The sequence below is a fragment of the Gobio gobio genome (assembly GCF_949357685.1).
Source record: "Gobio gobio genome assembly, chromosome: 18".
NCBI lineage: Eukaryota > Metazoa > Chordata > Actinopteri > Cypriniformes > Gobionidae > Gobio > Gobio gobio.
In genome coordinates this window covers 55,130-78,988 of record NC_137111.1, presented here as the reverse complement: position 1 = coordinate 78,988, position 23,859 = coordinate 55,130, and the positions used below count along the sequence as shown (strand labels likewise).

The 23,859-nt window shown below is 38.9% G+C and overlaps 1 protein-coding gene across 1 annotated transcript in view; it reads right to left on the bottom strand.

The window, feature by feature from the left end:
* Positions 1-23,859, bottom strand: part of LOC307141861 (NLR family CARD domain-containing protein 3-like) — a gene marked incomplete at its 3' end in the record, with an annotated part of 61,637 nt that overhangs the window by 19,379 nt on the left and 18,399 nt on the right. Inside the window, exon 2 of the mRNA XM_079842317.1 lies at positions 14,769-15,187. Coding sequence (XP_079698443.1) covers positions 14,769-15,151 — 383 coding nt within the window. The 5' untranslated portion in view covers positions 15,152-15,187. The remainder of the gene's footprint in view (positions 1-14,768; positions 15,188-23,859) is intronic.

Here is a 23,859-nt window from a genome sequence, read left to right as displayed (position 1 = left end):
AGAAGAATTATTAAGAAACATAAGACAGGCAAGGAAGATTTTAAAAGAAGTAGACAAGGAAACAAAAAATAAAGAACACATGTTTTCTAACACTCTGTCAAATGTAACTCCAGAAGGGCAGTTCCCAGTTCTAAAAGGGTTGGTCGAGGTCATAGGTGAAATGCAAATGGAAGGACAGGTGGAGTTAGAAAACGAAAAACAAACAAGACAAGATGTGAGACAAAAGGAGAAAAGTAAAACATTTGAGAAAAATGTACCGTTAGATTGTTATGAACAAGCACGAGAAGCATTAGAGCAGCTAAAAACTAAGTATGCGGATAAACAGGCAGAAAGAAAAGAAGTTGAAACAGAAACACAAATCGAAGACTTAGATAAAAGTATCAAAGAAACAGAAGAATTGATAAAACGTACAGAGAGGAGGGCGAGTGATAGAAAGAGACTATTAGATAGTTTAAATATAGAAGAGGAAAATGCAGAAAGGTGGTCACAGGGGAGAGAGACAGGGAAGTTAAGAACCCTGACAAAACAATTACCTATTTTAATTCGTGGGGCTCAAGTTTCTTACGTACCTTGGAAGTCACAGGACTTAATGGGCCTTGTCACGTCCCTACCTGACATTCATGAGGGGGCTGGAAAGTGGATTAGAGTGTTTGAGGAAGAAACAATGGGGAAGTTGTTATCTGTGGGGGACATTAAAGCACTTCTGGCGAAAATTCTAGGTGGATCAAAAATGGAAGAAATTCTTCAAGCTGCTGACCTAGACAGAGCTGTGAACTCTTGCTATGTGGATGGGACTGTGTTTGATGCATATCATCCAGCAATATGGCAGGCTTTGCGAAATGAGTATCCTACTCGGGTAGATCCTAAATCGCTAAAAGGGGAACAGCTGGCGGACACTGAAAGTCCAATCATATATGTGCAGAGACAATTAAAAAAATGGAAGCAAGAGACTGAGGGGAATCCAGAAGGAGACCCATTGATGGCTACATTGTTTAGAAATGCTGTGGTCGATGCTATGCCACAAGCAGTAAAAAGAAAACTGGAAGATGTGGTCGGTTTAAACTCCAAAACGCACAAGGAGTTCTGTGATCATGTGACTCATGCTGTAGAACAATACAGAAAAAATGAACAAAAACTGCAAAATCAAGAAAAAGAGCTTCAAAGAAAGTTGACTCAGTTGCAGATTGAACATTTAATAAACAGCCATAAGAAAAAGACTCAAGCTACACTAAAAAGAGAAGAGTCAGAGCAGATGGCTGTCATGACTCCTGCAAATGCTTCTGTGAATACCTCTGTAAATAACCCACTGACTATGCAACTTCCTCCATCTGCAGCAATTTCTCCAAATTTACAACAGGTTCCTGCACCCATGGTCAATGTCTATGCTCAGCAACAAGGGCCAGCAGGATGGAAAAGAAATCCAATAGAAGGAGGACAAAGAGGAAAAGACACTCTTTCTCTGTGCTGGGGGTGTGGACAGCCTGGACATAACAAAACCAGGTGCCCAAACAATCCATGGCAACAGTCACTCAGGGGTGGAAGGTGGGGGAGGTGGCAACAGCCCTATCAAAGTCCATGTAGAGGCCCAGTAAACCCATGGGGAGGTCCCAATCAGGGATATTAGGGGTGCCCAGAGAATCCTATAGGGGAAATTCAGCTTCCAATTTTAACAACTAATGCTGATCAAGATCCAATGTTAAAAGTAAAAATAGAGGGTAAAGACACGCCCATGTTAATTGATACGGGGGCCGTACTAACTTGTCTTAATTCGAATTATGCCTCACATCTCCCCTTGTCTGGAAAATTTGCAAAGACAATAGGATTCTCGGGACAAAAACAGTTAATTCCTATGACAGCTCCAGTTTGCTTACAGACTAAAAATAAAAGTGTGACCTTACCAGTTCTTGTATCAAATCAAACTCCTGTAAATTTGTTAGGAAGAGATGCATTATGCAAATTAGGACTTCAAATTTGGTGTTCTCCAGAAGGAGTGTATATAGACTTACAAGGAATAAAAACTCAAATGATGATTTCTGAGCCAAAAGCAAATGTATACTGGATAGGACAAATAGAAAATGATGTAAGACAAATCATTAATAAATGGGGAAAGTTTATTGAAGCGCAGATTTCTGAAGCGCAGTTACCAAAGTCAGGATTTCACTGTACTATGATATATGACGATGGGAGAGATGAAAAAATAGAAAAGAAATGGCAAAAAGAAACGGACAGTCAAAAAATTGAGATTACCTCAAAATACATCATAATAGGTAAACAGGGAGCAGCAATGAATATAACTGAAAATGAATTTACAAAAAGTTGGTTTAATGTACCAAATTCTGTTCCGCATGTATCTTTATATACAGGAAAGAATTGGGAAGCCAAAGACTTAGGGCCAATGATGAAAAAAGCTGAACAATGCCAGTGGAATTCAACAATAAATCCATTAATTTTTCACTCTGTTGACAAAAATTTCATAAAAGTTTTGTGTGAAACAAAATTAATGGGGATTCCTCAAGAAATAGTTATAAATCAAAAAGTACAAAAACAAATGATAGCAAAATCAAAATCAACAGAGTCTGTTGAGAGTGAGCTATTTAAGGAAATGGAGCAACAAGTGCCAATTGATTTATGGTCGCAACATGACACAGATGTAGGATTGGTCAAATCAGCCAGCCCAATAAGAATACAACTTAAGCCAGGTGTAAGACTTCCAAGAAAATCACAATACCCATTAAAAAAAAGAAGCAGAAGCAGGCATAAAAACCACAATTGAAGGATTAGAAAAAGTAGGAGTATTAATAGAAACAAACAGTTACTGTAACACTCCAATTTTGCCTGTAATAAAAGCAAATAAAACAAAATGGCGCCTTGTGCATGATTTACGAGCAATTAATGAGATAGCAGAAGATTGGCCAGCTGATGTTCCAAACCCGCACACATTATTGACAAATATCCCCCCAGATGCTAAATATTTCACGGTGATAGATTTATGTAATGCCTTTTTCAGCATTCCTGTAGAAGAAGAAAGTAGGTACTTATTTGCATTCACATATGCAAATAAACAATATACTTATACTCGAATGCCGCAAGGATTTAAACATTCACCACATATATTCAATCAGGTTCTCAAGGCTGATTTAGAAGACCTAATGATAGACAGTACTTTGATACAATATGTAGATGATTTGATGATTTGTTCAACAACTCGAGAACAGTGTCACAAAGATTCTATTAAAGTCCTAACAAAATTAGCCCAGGGAGGTCATAAGGTATCTAAAAGTAAACTACAATATTGCCAACCACAGGTTGAATACTTAGGAAGGATAATTTCATATGGTACAAGGGCCATTGCTCCAGAACAATTAGAGGGCATAAGTAAAGTACCATTGCCAAAAACAGTAAAACAAATGATGACTTTTCTAGGAATGACTGGTTTCAATGCTGATTGGATAGAAGACTATGCAATAAAAACAGCTCCATTAAGAGAAATCATGAAAGAGGCAGGATTACAAAACTTAGGAAATTCATTAGAATGGAATACAGATGCTTTGGTAGCGTTTGAATCTATTAAAAAGGAATTGCAAAAAGAACCTGTGATTGGAAATCCTGACTACACTAAAACATTTGAGTTATATGTGGCAAATAGAACTGACGGCTATGCATCAGCTGTGCTGATGCAAGAGACTTGCAGTGGCAGGAAAAAGCAGCCTATAGCTTATTATAGCACTAGGCTAGACAGTGTAGCACAGGGCTACCCGCCATGCTATCAGCAGGGCCTTGCAGCAGTATACTATGCATATGAGAAAGCCTCTACAATAACTATGGGGTACCCAGTAACTATATATGCACATCATAAAATTGTTGAACTAATAGAGCAAGGAAAATTTGTTTTAACACAAGCTCGCATTTTAGCATATTCATCATTGCTTACGTACCCAGATGTTACTATTAAACGATGCAATACAGTGAATCCAGCTGAATTGATTCCTTTGGATTACGAAGGAGAGCCACATGAGTGTGTGGCCAATTCACTGGCATTCACAAGATTACGACCAGATCTTGAATCAACACCGATCTCTGAAGCAGAAGTCATTTACTTTGTAGATGGATCTAGTTTTAAAGATCACTTGGGAAATCATACAGGATATTCAGTAATACGAAAAAACATAGAAGAGTTTGTGCCTGTAGTATCTCAACATTGTGCACAACCTTGTTCTGCTCAATTAGCAGAATTAAAAGCCCTTACAGATGCATGTCAACTTGCAAAGGGACAAGTCGCAAACATTTTTACAGATTCAGCATATGCTCATGGGGTGTGTCATTTATTTGGAGCAGTTTGGAAACAGAGAGGCTTCAAAAAGTCTGATGGATCTCCCATCCAGCATTCTGAGCAAATATGTCAATTAATAACTGCTATGATGCTCCCAAAAAGGTTAGCAGTCATCAAATGTCAAGCTCACAAAAAAGGAAATGACTTTGTAATTAAAGGTAACAATGCAGCAGATTTGGAGGCTAAAAAAGCTTCAGGATGTTTAGTGGCGATAATTACTCCAGTAGTTTTGATAGAACCACAACCACAACTGGAAGATATTGTTCGAATACAGCAGCAAGCAGGCCCTTATGAACATTCTATGTGGCATCAGAGGGGGGCCCAAAAAGATGAAAAAGATATTTGGCGTTCACATGAAGGACAGATTGTTGCACCAACAGCACTTTTAAACATTCTAATTTCAGATGCGCATGGATTTGATCACTGCGCGAGGGGGGAAGTGATAAGGAAAATTAAACAACAAGGGTATTGGTCGCCATATTTATATGCGATGGTAGACAATTTTCTGTCCACATGTGAAATATGTGCCAAATACAATGTTAGAAAGGGAACAGCGACACCAATTGGCCACATACCAGTGCCGGAAGGACCTTTCAAGCATCTTGTAATGGATTATGTGGACATGATAAAGCGAATACAAGGAAAACGATATATGCTTGTGATAGTTGATCGATTTAGTAGATGGGTGGAAGCAGTACCATCTGCAGATGAGGGGTCAGGAACAGTAATCAAATTTCTAACAAGAGAGGTAATTCCTAGATTTGGAATACCATCAGAAATAAGTTCAGATAACGGGTCAGCGTTTATTCAAAAAACTGTAAAACAAGTATTGCAGCAGCTTAGAATAAAACAAAGACTTGGTTGCATCTATAGGCCTCAAAGTCAAGGCCAAGTCGAACGATTTAATTTAATACTCAAGGCCAAAATTAGCAAAATATGTGAAAGTACTAAATTAAACTGGATTGATGCACTACCACTTGCACTGATGAGTTGTCGCATGCAAACTAACAGAATCACGCATTTAACACCGCATGAAATGCTTACGGGTCGACCCATGCCTGTACCATATTGCAGAGGTCCCTACAAGGGACCCCCGTTAGAACAATTGCAAATGGAATTAAGATCTTATATGAGGAAACTAACTGCAATACATAAAGCTATATATTTGCAGGAAAAAAGAAAGCAGCCCAGTGAGGAGACAGAAACATCTTGTCCAGTTGTCCCAGGTGACCAGGTGTATCTGCGAGTATTCAGGAGAAAGTGGAATCAACCCAGGAGAACGGGACCTCATAAGGTGGTGACAGCTACTCCAACTGCACTCCAAGTGGAAGGAAGTACCACCTGGTATCATTTGAACCACTGCACAAGAGTTCCCAGAGAAAGGCAGCAAAAAGAAAGCGAGGAAGCAAGTCCAGAAACGGATGAAAGGGTGCAAAATGTTGAAACCAGAGAAAATCAACAGACGGAGTCCAATGATGTGTCTGATGATGATTGCATATCTGCTGCATCTGACACTACCAGCTCAAGCCATAAGCATCAGCACCCAATCCTCCGTCCAGGATCAAACTGTTGTGAAGAGCACCCAGACTTCCTTACAATTGACTTTAAAGACCTCGGTTAGTCCTGTTAGTCCTAATAATAGCCCAACAATGACACCTGACGAACAAAAATTGATTGAAGTACAAAAAATAAAACAACGTAGAGATGCGACGGATGAGGAAATTGAGAAAAATAGCGAAGAAGATGAGCTATGGGAAACAGCGCAAAATAATGATTGGTATAAATGGGCATCATTTACAGCAAAAGAAACAGGTTTGAGAAATTGCTTAATGTGTTCTAAATCACCCTTAAATAAGGTAATAGTTGTTCCAAATACGCATGATTACGTAAAATGTGCTGAATTTAAAAGTCACTTTTGCCACACAGATGACTTTTTTAGACCTTACTGCTCAGCAGAATGTTTAGGTTTTATGGGAAATTCTAAACTTCAAGATAAATTTAGTAGACCACATTGGGGAGATTGGTGTAGATATTGGGACGTAAATGCAAACATTAAACTGGAGAAGGAAAAAATAGAAGTACCTAAATGGTACAGTATAGATTATAATCAAGAATATGAGTGTTTTAACAAACCAAAAGGAGCTCATAATTTGGGAAAGTTTAAAGGAAAATGTGCTACTATTTGGGACTTAGATAGAGAAAAGGGTTGGGACACAAAAGTACCTGTAAGAGCCCCAGAACCACAAGCACTAGGAATAAGAAATGGGGAAAAAATTTATCCAGATGAAAAAGACTGTAAAACGCAAACTATAGCACTACCGTCAATAGAAGTATATGAAGATCAGACAATGGTAGTAGCAGATTTCTTTTGGGCTTGTGGGAGAAAAACACTTCTAGCTTCTTTGCCACTAAACTGGACAGGAGTATGCGCTAGAGTAAGATTAATTCAAGAAATTACTTTAATAGAGTGGGATCCAGAACAAAATATAATACAAAACACAAATAGAACCAAAAGAGCTTATGCACCAGACCCTAATATACACATAGATTCAATTAGTCAACCTAGAGGGATACCTCAGGAATACAAAGCAAGAGATGAAGTAAAATCAGGATTTGAATCCATTTTTATATGGATTACACAAAACAAAAACACAGAATGGATTAATTATATTTACTATAATCAGCAAAGATTTATCAATTACACTGATGATGCATTAGCCGCACTAGGAGAACAACTAAAAGAAACAAGTAGAATGACATGGCAAAATAGGCAAGCCCTGGATTGGTTGCTAGCAGACAAAGGAGGTGTATGTATTATGTTTGGAGATCAGTGTTGTACTTTTATACCAAATAATACTGCGCCAGGAGGGAAATTTAGTGAAGCTATGTTGAAAATAAAAAATTTAAGAATAGAAGTTAAGGCAAATGCTGGAAGTGAAGGCCGAATGTTTGACTGGTTAGATTTCAAGTTTGGGGCAATGGGAGCATGGTTCACTAAAATAGGAATATTCGTAGGAATAGCATTATTAATAGGAGGAATATTATTCTGTTGTGTAATTCCTATAGCAAGATCATTAGTTGTCCAAACCACGATTAAGCATATGGAAGTGCTAAAACATCAGGACAATGACAACTTAATGGATAATAAGGACTTGCCTGATAAAACAAACTGGATATTGCAAGCATTGGAAGTTGATTCAAGTACCTCCAATGAGGACGAAGAAGATGAATGATGAGCCAGACCCTGGGTGTATGTGCTAGCCTAACCCCTCCCCAAAGGGTGACCCTCTACGATGCGCAAAGTGTCTGGGTTGAAGAAGATGACTATGATATAAAGAGAACTTTTAATAATATAATGCATGGTTTGATGTTTGAATATTCTACATAACTGTGACAACCACAGGCAAGGCTGAACAAATTGCACGCTCACGCTTATAACAATGTATTTATGATAAGACATAGGAATTAGGGAAATTAGAATCTTTTACTCCATTCCATGAAAAGAAAACAAAGCAAAATCGGGAAGGAGATGTTTGGTTCTAATATTCCTCCGGAGTGTGGTTGCATAATCTAGTCATTGGTAGTGAAACTGAGTGACTTATTTTAAGTCATTAGGTAGCATAACTGAAAAAGCTAGATTCTGAAACTACACATCTGGGAAAAGGTTAGTGAAGGTGGGACTTGGACAAGCCCCAGAGGGGGGAATGTAGAAGATTTTATTTATTTAGAAATTAGCAATTTAAGGCTAATTCAAAGACACTATTATGTTTAACTGTGTACTGTGCATGTGCATTGACTTTGAGAAAGTCCTTTAAAATGACAAGCATAGGATTTGTGTCCTCCAGAAAAAGAACTTGGAATACAGTGAAATGTGAGCCAGGTGCTTAAAGCTTGTTACCATAATAGGAAAACAACTGTGGTATATATGTAACAGAAAGTCCAAAGAGTGGGGTGGTCCTTGCAAGAACCCCCAGGCTTTGTTGTGTGGTTGGTGTGAATAAAGCCTTTTTCTGAAATCCTTAATCATTTGCAAAGTAATTTTTATGGAAAGAGAATTCTTCAACAAGTCCCACAAGGGTCAATTCTTGCACCACTCCTATTCAACCTGTACATGCTGCCACTGAGCCAAATAATGAAAAATAACAAAATGGCTTACCACAGCTATGCTGACGACACCCAGATCTACTTAGCCCTATCACCTAATGACTACAGCCCCATTGACTCTCTATGTAAATGCATTGATGAAGTTAACAGTTGGATGTGCCAAAACTTTCTTCAGTTAAACAAAGACAAAACTGAAATTACTACATTAGGAAACAAAGATGAAATTCTCAAGGTGAATGCATATCTTGAGGCTAAAGGCCTGAAATCAAAAAATCAAGTAAGGAATCTTGGTGTGATTTTGGAGTCAGACCTGAGTTTCAATAGTCATGTCAAAGCAATAACTAAATCAGCTTACTATCATCTTAAAAATATTGCAAGAATTAGAAGCTTTATTTCTAGGCAAGACTTAGAGAAACTCGTTCATGTTTTTATCACCAGCAGGGTGGATTATTGTAATGGTCTTCTCACTGGCCTTCCCAAAAAGACCATTAGACAGCTGCAGCTCATACAGAACGCTGCTGCCAGGATCCTGAGCAGAACCAGAAAATATGACCATATCACACCAGTCCTCAGATCTTTACACTGGCTTCCAGTTACATTTAGGATCGATTTTAAAGTACTATTACTTGTATATAAATCACTAAATGACCTAGGACCTCAATACATTGCAGATATGCTGATTAAATACAAACCCAACAGATCACTCAGATCATCAGGATCAAGTCAATTAGAAATACCAAGGGTTCACTCAAAGCAAGGAGAGTCTGCGTTTAGCTATTATGCCAGCCGTAGCTGGAACCAGCTTCCTGAACAGATCAGATGTGCTCCAACAGTAGCCACTTTCAAATCCAGACTCAAAACACATCTGTTCAGCTGTGCATTTACTGAATGAGCTGTGCTACTGTACGACTAATTGCACCTTATCTTATGCATTTACTCAATGTGCTCTGTGCTTTGTCCGAACTGCTTGCACTTTAATTATGTTTCATTTTAACCCTGTTTTATTTTTAGTTTTTAATTATACTTTTATTTTTATTATTTTTTTTATTTTGTTAAGGCTGTCTGGGTGGAAGAGGTTGAGAGACGGGGGAGCTTAAACAGTTATTGTGGTTCGAGTCCACATAGTTATCCTCAATTTAGACCCCGACGTGATGTCTCTGATCAGGTAAGACATGAATTTGGTTTTGACTACCTGATTAGTGGCATCACTGAATAAATGTTATTGTGGTTCGAGTCCACATAGGTGCGAGGACGATCCGTTTAGATCTGCTCTGACGGATAGATCTGTAAAGCCTTGGTGGTAAGAGGAAGGACCGTGTAGATCCGCCCTGACGGTCGAACAAAGTAGAGATAGCCCTGGTGTTCCGGTCCAGGAAGATTTGTCTGTAAGGGTAATGTTTAAATGCACAGTTACCTGACAAATATTTTTTGAGTACTCCCTCCGGTGCGAGGAAGACCCGTTTAGATCTGCTCTGGCGGGTAAAACATCTAGAGAACACCCTCAAGTTAGGCCAAGAAGATTTGTCTGTAAGGGTACTGTCTAAACGCACAGTTATCTGACAAATATTTTTAAAGTAAACCTGACTCTCCATTTTCTTCCACCCCAGATAGGGGATTTCATCTTTATTTTTATTTCCTTTTAATTTCCTTTTAATTCCTATTATAACTATTATACTATATATATTTTTATTTTATTCACTTATAACTATTTTAACTTCATTTCTGTGTAAAGCACTTTGAATTGCCACTGTGTATGAAATGTGCTATACAAATAAACTTGCCTTGCCTTGCCTTGTGTTTATAAATGAAGCTCTTTCTTTGAATAAACGGCACGGTCCGTATAATTTTCCCATATATTCCTTGATGGTATGAATAGTGTACTTCATAGCACAATAACATTAATATAAAACATAAATTATTACAACATAAATTATATATTTATTATATATTTATTATTATTATTATTGGGGTTTACATTTATAATGAGCCAGGGGGACCAATAATGATTGGTTTGCAGTGATCTGCCAACCAATCACGAGGGATTTTTCTTTTTTAAATGTAGTGGCTTCAGCCAATACTGAGTGAGTAATTTCAAGTCAGGCCGTGGACTCTCTGGTTTAGCTGCTGTTCATATGCTAATAAGAGGCATCGCACCTCCGCGGGCTCTCAGCGGGGGGCTCTCCACCTACGTCATGGTTCGTTTACGACAATTTGTGGCACAGACGAACGCGACGTTCGCTGCCTCTAAATTGTCGAAAACTGCCGAAAATTAGGGAGATTTCCGGGAGTCTACAGGCGTTTACGGGGTCGAAAATCCCACTTTTCATGCAGTGTCTGGTTAGATCTAATAGTTTTAAACTTCCACAGAGCCACTCTGGATCTGCCTTAACCAATCGCTGACGTTTGGTCGTGACGTATGTTGTGCGCCGTTCGCCTCTGTTTCTCACATGGAAGTCCGTAAAAATAGCTGTGCAGCACCTCAGTGATTAAACCTTGTTCATTCAGATTGTGATTTACTCACAGTGGAGAGTTTTGTGATCGGGAACGGCTGCTCAAGTGGTCCGTAACATGATTGTGCTGTAAATAAAATATCATATGCTTGGTATGATAAGAATAAATGCTGCCGTAAATAACAGCCCAATTCAAATGTTTACGTGCTTTTCTTCTGTTTATTTTTTGAGCGGTCTAGAAAAGTCTAGAAATGCATCCAAATGACAGCGAAGCACAGCCGTATGGTGCTCTGCAGGGGTCAAAAAGGATATAAACAGTGAATTCTGAAGTGATATATTCTTGAAAACTCAGAGATGTGGATTCGGACAGCAGTTAAATGACCACACAACCTTGGTGTTTGTCTGAAGCAGGAGGTCATTCGGCCGGGGATCTTTACGCAGGTGGTGGGAGACGGACGGCAATAAAATCACCAACTAGCCCCTGTAAAGGATGACCATACCTTCCGACCGCACGAGAAACAATTACCGGGACTTCAGCAACTCCTTCACCACTAACAGAGCGAGCTGGAAAATCACCACCAACAGAACTCAGAACTCTGGCTATAACTTCTGGTTATTCGGTAGCGGTGCCACAACGGACCGAACTGCTTCACTCGCATCTTTCTCTGCCGCCATTACTGAACTACAACTCAAACTAGCACATGACATCAATGTCATCGCTCTCAGCCACGCCCTCTGTTCGCTTATTGGACCGGTAAAAATGTGTTCGGAGAAAACCAAAGACTATACCGCAGTCCCAGACGGAGCACTGAAGGAGGGCGGAGCCAGGCTAGCTACATTGTGCTGTATGTAAAGCAATTAGTAAGCAAATATTTGTGAGATAATTGCAATGGTAATTGATAGGGTTCGACCGATACTGATTTTTTAGTGCCGATGCCGATACCGATTTTTTTTTCATCAGCCTTAGCCGATGACCGATACGGGCTGCCGATTTTCTTGAGCCCATATTTGGAGCGGATACTGCTTTTGCTCCCTCAATTTACATCATAAAAATGACACAATGATCATGATGATAATGTTACAAGTCTCAATTTAAAAAAGGAACATTTAAAGTAGGAAAAAAAATACTGTGGTAGTCAATAGTTGCTCTATCTGCTTGGTTACACACATTCTTCTAAATATCCTATTTTGTGTTCAGCAGAACAAAAACTCATACAGGTTTGGAACAACTTGAGGGTGAGTAAATGACAGAATTTTCATTTTTGGGTGAACTATCCTTTAACTTAACCTCTTATAGAGCAACACCAGCGGCAATTCAGGAAAAAATCTCCCAATGCTCCACGTGAAACTTCAGTTCCGACCTTTTACCATCGTGTCAAATCTCAATTGATTTTGATTAAAGGGTTAGTTCACCCAAAAATGTAAATTCTGTCATTAATTCCTCACCCTCATGTGGTTGGACACCCGTCATCTTCAGACACAAATGTTCATCTGTTCATCTTCAGACACAAATGAAGATATTTTAGTGTAAAGCTGATGCTGAGAAAGGCTTCAGATAGGCCTCCATTGGCATTCAGTACATTTACACTCACAAGACCCATAAAAGGCACTAAAAACGTCGTTACAAAGTCCATCTCACCACAGTGACTCTACAATAATTTTACGATGCGACAACAATAGTTTTTGTGCACAAAAAAAATCAAAATAACGCCTTTATCCAACTTGTTCTCGACTTCTGTGTATGCCTCCACGACGCATGCGCGAGAATATGACGTAGCGCCGGCGTTCGGGAATCCATGAAATGCACACTTAAGCCCCATTTTGAGCTCTACGCCGAGACCTAAAGCACGATCAATGTAGAATTCAACAGCTGAGATACGCGCGTCTTCCTCTGCTTGTAAACAAATCTCTTCTAAGTCATGTGTCCGAACGCCGGATCTGCTCATATTCTCACGCATGCGTCGTGGAGGCATACACTTGGATAAAGGTGTTATTTTGATTTTTTTTTCCGCACAAAAACTATTGTCGTCGCATCGTAAAATGATTGTAGAGTCACTGTGGTGAGATGGACTTTGTAACGACGTTTTTAGTGCCTTTTATGGGTCTCGTGAGTGTAAATGTACTGAATGCCAATGGAGGCCTATCTGAAGCCTTTCTCAGCATCAGATTTACACTAAAATATCTTCATTTGTGTCTGAAGATGAACAGAGGTCTGACGGGTGTCCAACCACATGAGGCTCAGTCATTAATGACAGAATTTTCATTTTTGGGTGAACTAACCCTTTAATATGCACGAGGGAGGGAGAGCAAGACTCTCTCTCGCTCTCTCTCTCTCTCTCTCTCTCTCTCTCTCAGCAATGCGACCACCTGTCACAATCGCAGTAGTCCGTTTCTACATTACTCACTGATCAAATAAGGCTTTAGTCTGATAAAAATTTGCTTTGGCGGCTGCCAAAAAACATAATATGTGTGGCGGCCGGTGTTGATTCTGTGGTGCATCGCCGCAAATTAGTCTATGTGTGGGAAACACTGGAGACACACACACACACACACACACACACACACACACGTCCAAACCTCAGCCAGGTGGTCGCTGAATAAAACTCCCACAAATACCACAGAACAACATCGGCATTACTTAATCCCATGACCCGTGTTCGTAACAGCTACCGTATGCATACGGATAACCTATAACTGAGCTATTTGCATATTTCCCTAAATACAATGGCAAGCAGTTTTATAGACGACGCATTCAGTATTTGCGTTTTCCATTTGGACGCACACACTTGCTTAGCTAGTTGCAAACATGGGCGTCGGAAGCAAAAAAAATGTGGGTGGGTCCTCAGATTTTTTTTTACTGGAGATGATGTCAATTACATTAAGTACAAATATACCGCTTTGCTTCTAAACGTATAGTTCGGAAAGACAAAATTACGGAAATCGCCGTATCATTGAGAGCGGCAGTAGTGTAGGGGTAAGACGCACCGCATCTAGTTTTGACACAAATCGACCCACGGTTCGAGTCCGCCTTTCGCCGAGCTCAATCTTCTGCCTTTTCCCATCACATATCAAATAGGAAAGGCATTTATTTTCAATAAAAATGAAGAAAATATTAGAAAAGTGGAAATAAAGCTTCTAACGTGTTTAATAATAAGTGTTTATCGATTAGGGTCAGGTAAACAGACATGTGCTGGATTAGAGACGATAAACGTGAGTGGGTCCAATATCATTGATCGTAAAAAGTGTGTGGGGCTTGTCCCACATACAATGGTTCCGACGCCCATGGTTGCAAGCACATATAGAGCAACGTGTTTCCATTTTCAAAGTGTATGGCAATATTTCAACTAAGTCAAACAGTTAGAAGATGCTTTGAACGTTTAAAACGTATCGTTGTTTTGAAGAGCAGATTGCACTCTCTGCTAGTGGAGGGGCGGTGCATGAACTGTAGCTCAGAGCTGCCCGTGGACGCCTGGCTGTAAATAATGCGGGAATAAATATCGGCGAACGCAGCAGCCTTGAATCTGCCGATGCAGATACACGTAAAAACACAAATATTGGCCGGATATATCGGTCAAACACTAGTAATTGATCAACGTTTATGAGAAAAGGCTTAAAAGCTTTATCATATAAAGGGATCTCTTCAGAATACATTTTTAATTGCCTAGACTTTCAATAGACGGACAAAAAAATTAATTGTATTAAAAATATCTATTTGACAGTTTATGCAGCGTTTTTCCCCTGTGGTATCGAAAATGGTATCGAATAGAGATAATTTTTAGGTATCGTATCGAAGTTAGAAATTCCAGTATCGATCCGTGACAACACTATTTTCTATCACTGAACTTTTGTCCATAGATTTAGTTAAACTACAGGTTTATCCTCACCTGGGGTCAGAGGTCACTGCTCCATCACTGAATTTAGGAGGATAATCCATGGATGCGTCACTCTTCAGAGACACACAGCTGGGGTCAGAGGTCACTGCTCCATCACTGAATTTAGGAGGATAATCCATGGATGCGTCACTCTTCAGAGACACACAGCTGGGGTCAGAGGTCACTGCTCCATCACTGAATTTAGGAGGATAATCCATGGATGCGTCACTCTTCAGAGACACACAGCTGGGGTCAGAGGTCACTGCTCCATCACTGAATTTAGGAGGATAATCCATGGATGCGTCACTCTTCAGAGACACACAGCTGGGATCTGGGGATGAAGATCTCTTCCTCTGACTCTTCCTCTTCCTCTTCCTCTTCTCTATGTTCTCCATAATGAGAAACTGACTTCAGACCTGCATATGGAAACACTGAGAACAAACACAACTCTTAATATCTCACACACACACACACACACTCACACTCACACTCACACTCACACTCACACTCACACTCACACTCACACTCACACTCACACTCACACTCACACTCACACTCACACTCACACTCACACTCACACTCACACACACACTCACACACACACACACACACACACACACACACACACACACACACACACACACACACACACACACACACACACACACTCACACTCACACTCACACTCACACTCACACTCACACTCACACTCACACACACACACACACACACACACACACACACACACACACACACACACTCACACTCACACTCACACTCACACTCACACTCACACTCACACTCACACTCACACTCACACTCACACTCACACACACTCACACTCACACTCACACACACACACACACACACACACACACACACACACACACACACACACACACACACACACACACACTCACTCACACACACACGTTTGTTTTTGTGAAATGTGAGGACATTCCATAGGCGTAATGGTTTTTATACCGTACAAACCGTATTTTCGATCCCCTTACACTGCCCCTAAACCTACCCATCACACACACACACACACACACACACACACACACACACACACACACACACACACACACACACACACTGCCCCTAAACCTACCCATCACACACTCACACACACACACACACACACACACACACACACACTGCCCCTGCCCCTAAACCTAACCCTCACAGGAGACTGTGCAGTTCACTTTCTGTGAAAAAAACCTCATTCTGTGATTTATAAGCATTTTGAAAGGTGAGGACATGGGGAACGTCCTCATATTTCTCCCTCTTTTTGTAATACCCATGTCATTATACACATTTGTGTCCTGATATTTCACAAAAACATGCCCACACACTCACACACTCACACTCACACTCACACTCACGCACACACACGCACACACACACGCACACACTCTAAAGCGCTGCAGGAGTATTTAAATGAGCAATAGAGGTAGCGTTACATGGACGTAGGAAAATTAAGACCCGTTTAAAATTATTTAAGACCTAGAACTCAATACTTCAGCGAATACTAAGACTTTTTAAGGCCTAAAATTTTGATTTTGAAATTCTAGACTTTTTAAAGGTGCCCTAGAATGATTTGAAACAATATTTTAAATTGTTCTCTGATATCTACATAGAGGGTATGTGGCTTATTTAAGGTCAATAATTGTCCAGATACGGTTTTACAGGTCCATTTACAACTCTAGAAATCTTCCCCAGGATGAAATGGTCTGTTTTTGCCTTATTTGGAAGGGTCATGAATATTAATGCAGAGCTCTGCTCTGATTGGCTGTTTCACTGCACGGCTCAATGATAGCAGGCACATCTACACTATCCGTCATGACAATGGAGAGATTAGGCGTTCAACCTTATATGTTTGAGCCTGTTTCTGACGAAGATGCAGATTTTGAGGAACAACAAATTGTTTTGAGACTGGAAAAGGATGCTTCTGACTAGAACTTCAGCCTAAACGATAACAAGCATATAGCCTTAACTTTACACGTCAGAAGTCACAACTTTGTTTTTGTTTTCAAATGACTATCGTTTCAACTTAAGTGGTGGAGAAGGTGATGTTAGCTAGAAGGATTGAGTGAGCTATAAGAATCTAAACTAATGTGGTTAGCTCCTGAGTTATGTGTTGTTGATGAAATATAGGCTAAATTAGATTTCTATCCGACAAAAGGGATCGACATATGCATCTACGGTTGTATTTTGTAATTTATGACAACACTGGCAGGAAATAATATTAACCTTTGTCATTAGACATACTATTTAGTTATGTATGCTACTTGGCGTTTCCTATTGTTACTGTACTAGCATCTTGCGTTGGATCTAGACAACAACAGGGATATTATCGTTAATGTTGTCTCTCTAAGAAACGTTCTTTTTAATCAGAAATTGTTCAGACAGTCCATAAGTGGATAAAATCACTACTTCCTGCTTGGGGGAATATAGTTCTCCAGTATCAGACGCGGAGCGAAGCCTGTTTGATATTGTCCCAGGTTTGAAAAACTGTCCGTGGTGAAATGGGCTGAGCAAACTTACAACTTTGAATTAAATTGTTGCGGTATCCGATTATAAATAAACATCAACCCTGCCTGTTGACATGTTTTATCTGTGGGAAGGGTATGAACAGTCACATCCCCTGCACAGCCTGGAACATAACATTTGTTTCCATGATCTGCCATTTCCGCTATCCTCGCTTGTTTACCTGCAGAACTCCCGATGATTCGGCTGCGCAGTTTCGCCTGACATTAAACATGGGCTGGCATATGTAAATATTGGGGGCGTACATATTAATGATCCCGACGGTTGCGTCACACTCTGTGTTATGTTGAGATTCGCCTATTTTTCTGTGGTATTTTTCACAAACGAGATTTACATATGAAGGAGGAGGCAATGGTGTTTGAGACTCACTATATGTGATTTCCATGTACTTAACTCTTGTTATTTAACTATGGCAAGGTTAATTCAATTTTTGATTCTAGGGCACCTTTAAGACCCGTGGAAACCCAGAGGCAGGTCAGTTACAGCACACCAGTTAAAAACATTTCATTAAGACATGGTGGAAAACATGTTTATCTTTCATTTCAAATGAGTATATTATAATGTCTTGTCTTGAAATGTCTTTATTGTCAAATGTGTGTTGAATGTAAACTCCTCTTAGGAATTTCTCCATTCAATGTGAACAGGGGCGGGCTTACCATTAAACAAAGGTAGGCGACCGCCTGGGGCCCCGCAAGCCAAGGGCCCCTAAAATGCTTGTTATGTACGATACGCGTTCAGCGCGGATGCACAAGCGGTTGCTGTGGTGTTCATTACCACGACAATCCCCCTTTCGTCCGCATGAACGTGCATCTTGTAGAAAGTGTAGGGCCTTATGATTTCCGCGATTCCGAAAACGCGTACAGGATCACGGAATCCATTCATAAAAACAAATGGGATGTCATGGAATGAATGGCGCAGACGCGCGGTTTCGTTTAGCAGCACGCGCAACGCTCGCCTTCACAACTCATTCACACAGACACATAACACATGCAGGATTCATATTTAAATATTATTTTCACCGTTTAATATGCACATACACTAGTAGTCTATATCGTGATTTGATTGAAGTGTGCTGACTTGCATTGGATTTATTCATCCAAAATTTGACAAATTCCGTGTTAAACAGTAAATTCCATTTTTATGACTGGATTCCGCGAGTCTGCGTTTTCTGCATCGCGGAAATCATAGGGCCCTGCACTTCACGAGCATTGTACCATTTCATTTGAGAGAAACTTTCATCATAACACACACACACAGAAAAATGTCTTCAAGGCAACCCATCAAAATAAAAGTTTGGACAGTGTAGCTTAGCCTATGCCTAATGTAATAATTTTAACAGGCCTAAACCTCTGTTGTGTAGAAATTTGCATGTACAAAAATTAAAGGATTTGTTTAATTTTCATTGGAATAAAAGATACGTGTTTCGTTGCCTTCATTTGATTACCAGAAAAATTTAAATACATAAAACAAATAAATAAATTTTGTTAAACGTTTAATAAATTGCTGTTTAATTAATAAATTTATGTTAAATAAGTTTCATTGTTTCAATTAATTAGACATGCTTTTTAATTAATACAATTTAATATAACCATCCAGAATAAAAAATATATATATAAAAAAAAGAATTTGGAATTTTTTTTTTCCCTCTGGAATTTGGAAAAAAATTAAACTGATTTCATAGGGCTCTACAAATGAACATAACATGCATCTGAAGTTATAATTAAATACGGAAAAACAGTGCATATTATGTTTATCGTTTGAAATTGCACTCATTCATTTCTGTGAAGGGCCCGAGTAGATGACGCATTCAGTTACTTTCCACACAGACACACTTCATTTTTGGTTGGAATAATTCTTATGTGTGTGATAATGTCCTTCATTCTAATGTAAAGGTTTATTTTTCTCCATTAGGTCACCTAATGGGGTTTTGGTTTCCTTGCCACTGTTGCCTCTGGCTTGGCGTGCTCAGTTGGGGACACTACATTTTTCAACTAAACATCGAAATACATCTAAATAATAAACTAAATTAACCATTTAAACTAAATTACTGATCAAATTATTGATCTAAAGCCCACACTGTCACTGTATGATACTTGAAAATTTTCCAGAATGGCTATACAGCTGAATAAAATTATGCTGCATTATTTTCCTGTTTAACACTGTAAAGCTGCTTTGAAACAATCTACATTGTTAAAAGCGCTATATAAATAAAGTTGACTTGACTTGACTTGACTTAAATGTGTGGGGGTGGAGGGGTCGTGCAGCAGCAATCATCACAACAGTGGAAATAACCTCAAGGGTGTAAATCTGCAATTGTATAGGGCCTATCCCAGATAGCAAACAGACGTCGTTTCAACGTTGATTTTTGGTTGTAAAGGTCAGTATCAGTCGTTGATCAAATTTCAATGTTGAATCAACGTTCACTATTTGGTCGGTACATCAGAACGTTATTACGTTGAAAATATAACGTCGATTCCACGTTGAAATGAGGTTGACTCCTCAACGATATGGCCGACGCATATGGTCAAAATCACAACGTTTAATATATGCTGAAACTTGGTTAGAGGAATAACAAGACCTGAACTAAATTCAGAAGGAAATGGGATGTACATGTATTTTAAAGCTACACTGTGTAACTTTTTTAGTCTATTCTTAGCTAAAAACACTTAGTTCTTTCAAAAATATATGTGCTCATTAATGTATATTTACTTCTTTCAAGTAATAAAGTATTCTCGTAAGTTTATAATATGCCATTGAAAATACATAAGGTAATGGGATCTAACGGTGGTCGCCATGTTGCCCCTCCATCTTGAAAGTACATTAGCCAAAGAGGGACATACCCGTAAATTCAAGCTTCGCCTTTCGCGTTTTAACCGGTTTTAACACTGTGCGCGTCAACTTGTTCAGACCATAGACCGTAAAAAAATGTTCAGACTTGTCTGGTGCATGTGCAGAGAGTTTTCATCTCAGCAGCTCCAGTAACAGAGTTATACGGAGTTTTCCTCGCTTGTTTATTCCTCAAAAGTCTGTTTTTCCTTGTGTGGTATTTCTGTGCGTTAATAACTCCGTAAGTAATAATAGTTATTGTCATTGTGGATGTGTTTCAGAGTGTGTCATCATGTAATTCAGTTGATGTCACCTCAGAAGTATTTTTGTACAATAGCGTAATGCTCACCTATTTGAATAGTCATTCGGTTATTAACAATGTTTATTCGTTTATAGAAAATATTTGCTTGTAATGTATGTTGATGGAAATATGTATCAGGTCTGATCGGCATATTAACACTTGTTATACAGAGCTAAACCTGCGCACACACTTTTGTAACCGGACACCGCTTGTTAGCAGCGGCAGCTCCGCTCCTTTTAATGCAGCTGCATTTAGCGCCTATATATGGTACAATAAGCTCTGGTTTACGGTTACATTATACAAATGTAACTTATAAGTGTAGTTATACAGTTCTTAACTGTGTATATTCTGTCATGTCATTATCATGTATATTTACCATCCTAATTTGTTCTCTCACAGAAACCACATTTATGTACATATCCATGCAAACCTGTTTATGCCTTGCAATTGGATGACTGAATAAACATTACTATCATCAAAGTTCACTCTGGATTAGCTGCAGTTCTTTCTAGCCGAATAATTAGGCCAGTTGTGTTCCAACCATCCCACAGGCACAGAATATCCCACAGGCACCGTGTCGAATGTGGACGAGGTCGAACTGGAAGCCATATTAATCTTGGACTAAATCGGCCACCGTAGGAGTTAAAACGAAATCGGAATTGAACAGAACAGAAACTAATATTCACTGGATGGTCATATACAAGTTCACCACTAGATGGGGGAAAATATCACACAGTGTAGCTTTAATAAAAAATAAAGTAAGTACCTTCACAAATTTATAGAAGTCGCTGATATTAAAAGGGGCAGTCTTTGAAGTTTCCGGGGTTTTTTTCGGATGCCAGTATTATAATTACTAAATGAAAACATGGAAAGCGAAAGATTGGTGCGTAGATGCCCAGCTAACAATGACCTGGCGGTCCACCAGCGTTTTTTGGGTGGCACAAAGTCAGCAGTTTGACACGGTTGGACCTCCGTCGGTACACCAGTGGCAAGCCGATTGTCAGTCACTGTCTGTTGTGACACCTTTATTTTATAAAAGTACATTTATTTTATATGTATATTTATTTAATTTATTTTTACAGTTAAAAAGAATCTGAAAGCACTTAATAAAAAACAGCGAGACTTAATATTGCTAGTCACTTAACCAAAGCAAAGCATTAGAAAAATACTGTCTGCATGCAATCACACTTTAAAATGAAATAATTAGGTTGAGTGTTCCTAAACAAAATAATACAAAATATTAAACTAATATAATATAAAACTAATATAAAAGTGCCACTTTGTCTCACTATCTAGTGCAGGGGTGGCTTTTGCACCTATGAATTACATATAAATAAATTTTAAATTCATGATTTAATATTAATGAGGTTTTTATGTATGTAATGTTTTAATTGTAGTTTATTTATGTAAATGATGTGTGACTGTGACTTTATTGCGTGTGCGTGATGAACGGCGGAGAGTTGCCATGGAAACGGGATACGACAACTCCTTCTGTCGCTGTTGTTTTCATTACTTTCAGGTGAGTTTAGTCTCTAAAATCACACAAATAATACACACAACTGTTCCTGACACCTTCTTACTTGTAATTGACACACTTCTGTTGAATATTTACTTTAAATAAATGGTTTAGTGTCTTCGGAAAAAGACCGTTAGCATCTCGGCTAACTATCGATTGAGCTCTTGTTTATGAAAGTTTGAGCTTTTAATCAAATCTTTATGTGAAAATGAGAGGTTTTGATCGTTTTGTAAAGGTTTTGCTGGTAATTTGTCAATGGTATGTGTCAAAAACCTAAAAGTATAAACTGTAACGTTACTGTTAATCAATTACATATTGATGTCAATTACATGGAGCGCGAAAATTAGCTGCAAATTGGTAAACAAAAATTGTAAAAAAATGTTGTGTGATTTCAGGAGGGACAAAATAACCCCTCTACAACAGAGTTGAAGATCCCAAGATCCCAACATTCCTGAAGGAAGCTCCTGACAGAGAAGTAGGAAACAGGTGAACTGAGGAAGTTCATTAAATAACTTCATATGCATTTATTTTAAAGTATATTTCACGTAATATCACCATGATTTTACATTCTTTTCTTTTCCAAATGTATACATTTAAAGAAGGCTTTGACATCCAAACGTAAGTGACACTGTATGAGCAATAATTAACAAGTAAACCTAAAAACATAAACTCTTAATAGATTATTTTCTGTATATTCTTCTTTCCTTTTTTGCTTTTCTCCTCTTCTTTAGCTTCTTTCCTTCTAATAAACTGGCATTATATACTAAATATGGTTGGCTTGGTGCTTATGTTCCTAGATTCTTCCATCTTGATGTTCTGCTCCACAGCAGAGTTGGAGCGGATCTCCTGTCAAAGAAAATCTCCAATACTCATACGACTAGTAAGTACAATCTCTAACATACACTAAAGTTCAAAAGTGTGGGGTTGGTACAGCTTTTTATGTTTTATGAAAGATGTCTCTTTTGTGCTTACCAATGCTGCATTTATTTGATTAAAAATACATTAAAAACTGTAATATTGTTACAATGTAGTAGATCAGCTGTTCTCTATGTGAATATATAGTAAAGTGTGATTTATTCCTGTGATCAAATCATCATTACTCCAGTCTTCAGAGTAGGGGTGCACGATATATCGATTTAATATCGTTATCGCGATATCACGTTTCCCGATATTATATCGTAAGTCTCGCGATAATGATGCGATATTTCGTTTATGACAAAATGAGACGCGTTTCACTGTACAGTATATACATTCTTTATCGGATCTATTTTTTTTTTTTAAAAACCGGGTCCCTCCTACTCGCTCCAAAGCTAACCGTCACTTTCTCACTTCTCCCTCCCTCTACACACACACACACACACACACACACACACTTGTCGGGCCGGCTTGACGCACACACCAGCGCACAACAAAACGAAGAGAAAGAAAAGAAAGGACCTAAAGAGAGAGCAAAGGGAGCAAGTGGAGCAAAAGAAAGAACACAAAAGTAAGAAAATTAGTGTTGCTCAGGGAGAAGATGAAATAGTTAAGAACCACCACAAGCCTATTTTTATTTCTCTCCGTTTTAAATATTTCTCTCAGTTTATTTCGGCTCTGTTTGAGTGTGCCTTTCAGTCTACGCGCTGATATGAGCAGATATCCGATCATATGCACAAGTTAGGGGTGTTTAGCCACGCTAATGCTAGTGTCAGAGAGTTATACTCACGGAACACTAGAGTTATTCACAATCACGAAAGTTCATTATTTGAATGCGTTTAAAAGCATTACGTTACCGGTTAAACATTTCATTCGCGTGCTCATGCACTGTTTTAACATGCGCCGAGCTCGCGCACTAAAAGCCTGTCAAACACGTGATTACTGGACTAAGGAGTCTTATTGCACTAATACTGTCAAATACACACATGGTT